The 6,014-nt window shown below is 42.9% G+C and overlaps 1 protein-coding gene across 1 annotated transcript; it reads left to right on the top strand.

Annotated features, from left to right (window-relative positions):
- The first annotated feature begins 3,796 nt into the window (after positions 1–3,796).
- Positions 3,797–5,676, top strand: LOC101681337 (heterogeneous nuclear ribonucleoprotein L-like). The gene is given in 4 exon segments (XM_045088981.1): positions 3,797–3,888; positions 3,891–3,962; positions 3,965–4,571; positions 4,573–5,676. Coding segments are annotated over 4 exon segments (1,497 nt in total). The 5' UTR covers positions 3,797–3,827; the 3' UTR covers positions 5,330–5,676.
- Positions 5,677–6,014: the final 338 nt, after the last annotated feature.

The raw sequence follows: 6,014 nt of genomic DNA, 5'->3' as shown, positions 1-6,014 counted from the left end.
TTTCTCTGACTTGGTGAGCACCTTGTAGAAGAAGGTCAGCCTGAGGATCAGACTGGATGAGCTCTAAATAGAGCAGGAAGCCAGCAAAAGAATGAAAGAGATGGAGACAAAGGAAGATAGAGATATTTCCACCAATGGCTCAGTGGCCTTTTAAACCTCAGAGAGATACAGTCAAAGTCCAGATCATTAAGATCTGGTTAGAATTTTCACTTTGCTTATGTGCAATGAAAAGCTTTTGAACATATAATTTTTTCTACGAGTGACAAAAATACAACTAATATTAGCATAAACAGACAGATGTCTCTTATTCTCAATATCCAGAAGTCTGGAGGAAGATGATTCTGGGCTGGTGCAGCAACTCAAACATGTCATCGAACACTCAGGATTTTTCTATCTTCCTGCCATGGTCTCCTTAGTATGTGGCTTTCATCCTCATGAATGAAGATCCTTGCAATATGTCCAGTAATCAAGCCTGCATTCCAGCCACAAAGAAGGTAGAAGACCAAAGGGTAGAAGACAAAAGAGTTTTATCCTGGTAAAATGTTTCATTTTGTTTTATTTTTACTGTCATTACAATCATGGTGTATTTTCTTATATCCTTCTACTAAAGAATTGGAGAAATGTCTTGACTATTTCATTTTTCTTTTATCATTTTTGACAGTTTTACTGGGATACTAGTTATACACAATTACATTTACCCCTTTTGGTGTATGATTCAATAAGTTTTAGAAACTTCACAGAATTGTGCAACGGTCACTACAATCCAATTTTGGACCATTTCCATTGCCCCAAAAAGATTCTTTATGACCATCTGAAGTCACTGTCAATTCCCATCTCCAGCCACAGGCAACTGCTTTCTGTCTCTGTAGATTTGCCTTTCCTGGACATTTCATATAAATGAAATTATATAATACGTGGCATTTTGTGTTTGGGATTCATCCATATATACATGTATTACTAGCCCATCCCTTTTTATTGGTGATTGGTATTCTTGGTTGTTTGATATTCTTTGGAAATATCATATTTTATTTATCCATTCATCAGTTGGTGGGCATTTGGATTTTTCAGTATTGAGCTATTATGAATAATACTGCTATGAACATTTATGTACAAGTCTTTGGGTAGGCATGTTTTAATCTCTTATAGGTAGATTACAAGGAGTGAAATAGTTGGGCCATATGATAAATGGTTTCATTTTTAAGAAATTGCCTAAATAAAGGTTAAAGAACAAAAGAATTAAAAATAACTATAGCTGACACTGGTAATATGGTCAAGTAGGAGAACTTTAAGCTCACTTCTTTGCAAGGATACAGCAAGATAATACTCACATCAGTGTATATAGCTCACAGATTGGCACAACAAACTCAGCAAGCAAAGGTAGAGAAAAAGGCACATCAAGGAGGGTAGGAAGGGTAGAGACTCAGTGGAGAGCTGTGGCTATCCTGAGTGGAGGGAGAAGGAGAGAACCATGGCCTGGACAAGGGCAAGAAACAGACTATTATACTAGGGAGCATCCCCAGGAAAATGAATCTCCATAATATTTGGCTTTGAAAGTGTGAAAAATCTGAATTTTGTGGGTTTCAACAATGGGTGGGACTTAAAGCTTGGAAGATCAGCAGGATTGGCTCTGGGAAACCCCAGAGAGCAAGTAGAATCCGAGTCCCCACCCTTAAAGAGATAGCATGATAAACAGCCTGCTGAAATATGGCATAGAAACAGCAATTTTAAAAATTCCCCGGGACATATGAGAAGGAGAGTAGTTTACTTATTTTGGAGCAGGTCCTAGAAGGACAGGGGTCACTGAGAGACTCCTCCAGGAACAAAGGAGCCAGCAGACACCATCTCCCTCCCCTGCTCCTCATCATAAAGACAGGGTCTCCTGCAAATTTACACCAAGGCCTGCCTCCACAAGCTTCCTCAGATCCACCCTCTCAGTCAGTCCCAGCACTGCAGGTTCCCGCCCACAGAAGGCTAGCACAAACCTGCCCACACCTCTCCTAAACCACACATATTCCTGACAGCAGTGCCTGAGGCTCCAGTGGGCCCTGTGGAAAACTGATTTTACCTTGTTAAAATTGTGGGCTCCACTCACTTTGCAAGCTTTGTGGATGCCCTAGGGTACTCTCCCTGGCAGGGAGGGGGATCTATCCCAGTGGCTACAGCAGCAGTTTCACTTCAAAAGCAGACCAAAATGCATCTTGTTAAAACTGCATGCTCCCTCCTGGCCAGGGAGCAAACACAGCCCACAGCAGGCAGAGTCTCTGAAGATGACTAGATCAGAGGAAAAAGTGGCCAGGACACAATAGCAGGGTGCATACACACATAGGAGACAGCCCTTAAAGCTCTGGGTTCTGGTGAACAGGGGATACTGCACTGCAGGGCACTAGAAGACCTCCTCTTCATAATGCCATTGCTTTTGAGAGCAAGAGACCTAGCTGACTTTCTGAACACAGAGAAACAGACTTGGGGAGTTAGGTAAAATGAGGAGACAGAGGAATATGTTACAAATGAAAGAACAGGACAAAACCACAGCAGGAGACCTAAGTGAAATGGATATGACTAATATTCCTGATTGAGAATTTTTTTTTAAAGATTTTATTTATTTGTCAGAGAGAGAGGGAGAGAGAGCGAGTATAGGCGGACAGAATGGCAGGCAGAGGCAGAGGGAGAAGCAGGCTCTCTGCCGAGCAAGGAGACCGATGCAGGACTCAATCCCAGGATGCTGGGATCATGACCTGAGCTGAAGGCAGCTGCTTAACCAACTGAGCCACCCAGGCATCCCCCTGATTGAGAATTTAAAGTAATGGTCACAAAGATATTTACTGGACTTGAGAAAAGAGTAAAAAACATCAGTGAGATCTTTAACAAAGAAATGGAAAATATAAAAAATAACCAATCACAGACAAAAACCAAATAAATGAAATTTAAAATATACTAGATGGAATAAGTAGCAAGCTAGAAGAAGCTGAGGAATGAATTAAAGACCTGGAGGACAGAATAATGGAAAGTAATCAAACTAAGCAAGTGAGAGGAAAAAAAAATACACAAAAATGAGAATAAATTTAGGGAACTCAGCAACCCCATCAAGCATAACAACATTCACATTATAGGAGTCTTCAAAGAATAGAGAGAAAAGGGGGAAGAAAATCTATTTGAAGAAATAATAGCTAAAAATTTCCCTAACCTAGGGAAGAAAACATATCTAGATCCAGGAAGCTGAGATACCCAAAATAAAAGCCCAAGAAGCTCCACACCAACACACATGGTAAATAAAATGGCAAAAAGTAGTGATAAAGAGAGAATTTTAAAAACAGCGAAAGAAACCCTGTAAGGCTATGGGGGAAATCCACAAGGCAATAGTGAATTTTTCAGCAGAAACTTTGCAGGCCAGAAGAGTGTGGCATGATACATTCAAACTGCTGAAAGAGTAAAAAAAAAAAAAAAATCTGCAACCAAGAATAGTCTACCTGGTAAGTCTATCATTCAGAATAGAAGGAGAAATAAAGAGTTACTCAGATAAACTAAAGCTAAAGGAGGGTGCCTGGGTGGCTCAGTGGGTTAAAGCCTCTGCCTTCAGCTCAGGTCATGATCCCAGGGTTCTGGGATAGAGTCCCACGGCGGGCTCTCTGCTCAGCAGGGGGCCTGGCCTGCTTCCCTTCCTCTCTCTCTGCCTGCCTCTCTGCCTACTTGTGATCTCTGTCTGTCAATAAAATACTTAAAAAAAAAAAAACTGGGGTTGCACTGCATGAGCGGGGAACGGGTGGGCGGTGGCCTTTTCTGCGCCTGAGTAGGGAATTCTGGCTGATCGCTCTTTAATCTATAACGTCATGGAGAACTACGATGACCCACACAAAACCCCTGCCTCCCCAGTTGTCCACATCAGGGGCCTGACGATGGCATAGTGGAAGCTGACCTTGTGGCAGCCTTGCAGGAATTTGGACCCATCAGCTATGTGGTAGTAATGCTAAAAAGAGACAAGCGTTGGTGGAATTTGAAGACGTGTTGGGGGCTTGCAACGCCGTGAACTATGCGGCCGACAACCAGATCTACATTGCTGGCCATTCAGCTTTTGTCAATTACTCTACCAGCCAGAAGATCGCCTACCCTGGGGACTCGGATGACTCCTGGAGCGTCAACAGTGTGGTTCTCTTTACCATTCTGAACCCGATCTATTCCATTACCACGGATGTTCTTTATACTATCTGCAATCCTTGTGGTCCTGTCCAGAGAATTGTTATTTTCCAGAAGAATGGAGTCCAGGCCATGGTGGAATTTGATTCTGTGCAGAGTGCCCAGTGGGCAAAGGCCTCGCTCAATGGGGCTGACATTTATTCAGGCTGCTGTACCCTGAAGATTGAATATGCGAAGCCCACACACTTGAATGTGTTCAAGAATGATCAGGATACTTGGGACTACACAAACCCCAATCTCAGTGGACAAGGTGATCCTGGCAGCAACCCTAATAAATGCCAGAGACAGCCCCCTCTCCTGGGAGATCATCCCACAGAATATGGAGGGCCCCACGGTGAGTACCACAGCCATTACCATGATGAGGGCTACGGCCCCCCCCATCTCACTAGAAGGGAGAAGGATGGGCCTACCAGTGGGGGGTCACCGGTGGGGCCCAAGTCGCTACGGCCCCCAGTATGGGCACCCCCCACCCCCTCCCCCACCACCCGAGTTTGGCCCCCACGCTGACAGCCCTGTGCTCATGGTCTATGGCTTGGATCAATCTAAGATGAACTGTGATCGGGTCTTCAATGTCTTCTGCTTGTATGGCAATGTGGAGAAGGTGAAATTCATGAAAAGCAAGCCGGGGGCTGCCATGGTGGAGATGGCTGATGGCTATGCTGTGGACCGGGCCATTACTCACCTCAACAACAACTTCATGTTCGGGCAGAAGCTGAATGTCTGTGTCTCCAAGCAACCAGCCATCATGCCCGGGCAGTCCTATGGGCTAGAAGACGGGTCGTGCAGTTACAAAGACTTCAGCGAATCCAGGAACAATCGGTTTTCTACCCCAGAGCAGGCAGCCAAGAACCGCATCCAGCACCCGAGCAACGTGCTGCACTTCTTCAATGCTCCTCTGGAGGTGACTGAGGAGAACTTCTTCGAGATCTGCGACGAGCTGGGAGTGAAACAGCCATCTTCTGTGAAAGTATTCTCAGGCAAAAGTGAGTGCAGCTCCTCTGGGCTGCTGGAGTGGGAATCCAAGAGTGATGCCCTGGAGACTTTGGGCTTCCTGAATCATTACCAGATGAAAAACCCAAATGGTCCATATCCTTACACTATGAAGTTGTGTTTCTCCACCGCTCAGCACGCCTCCTAATAGGTGACCCAGAAGAGTCCCATCTGAGCAGGAAAATGTTTCTCTTTCCTTTATGCTGTTTGTTTTGGTTTGGTTTTTTGTTTTTTTTTTTTTTTTTTTTTTGTTTTTTTTTTTTTTTTTTTTTTTTTGCAAAAGTTCCTGTATTCCTTTTTTTAAATGCTAGGTTAGTGGGCTTAACCATAACGGAAATGCTGGAAGTCTGGAGGGGGAGGGGAAGGGGACCTGGTATCTCCCAAGATTAATGTTCACTTTTTAAAAAATTATTGTAAGTGTGATTTTTTTTCCTGTTCATACATTTGTGCTGCCTGTGTACTCTTGGCATATTTCAATAAAATTGTTTGGAAAATTAAAAAAAAAAAAACTAAAGCTAAAGGAGTTCATGACCACTAAACTAGCCCTATAAGAAATGTTAAAGGGGATTTTTTGAAAGGATATGTAAGACCATAAGTAAGAAAAGTAGGAAACACAAAGGCAATAAAAATATGAATATCTGTGAAAATACCTGTAGAATATCTGTAAAAAAAAAAAATCTGTTAAAAAGAGGATGTAAGATATGATACCATATACCTAAAACATGGGATAGAAGGAGTAAAGAATGAGTTCAAACTTAAGTGATCATCAACTTAATATAACTGTTATATGCAGAAGATGTTATATACAAACTAATGGCAATCACAAATCAAAA

The sequence above is a fragment of the Mustela putorius genome, unplaced genomic scaffold (assembly GCF_011764305.1).
Source record: "Mustela putorius furo isolate JIRA1106 unplaced genomic scaffold, ASM1176430v1.1 tig00003834_pilon_pilon_pilon, whole genome shotgun sequence".
NCBI classification, from domain to species: Eukaryota; Metazoa; Chordata; class Mammalia; order Carnivora; family Mustelidae; genus Mustela; species Mustela putorius.
This window is presented reverse-complemented; position numbering and strand designations above follow the sequence as displayed.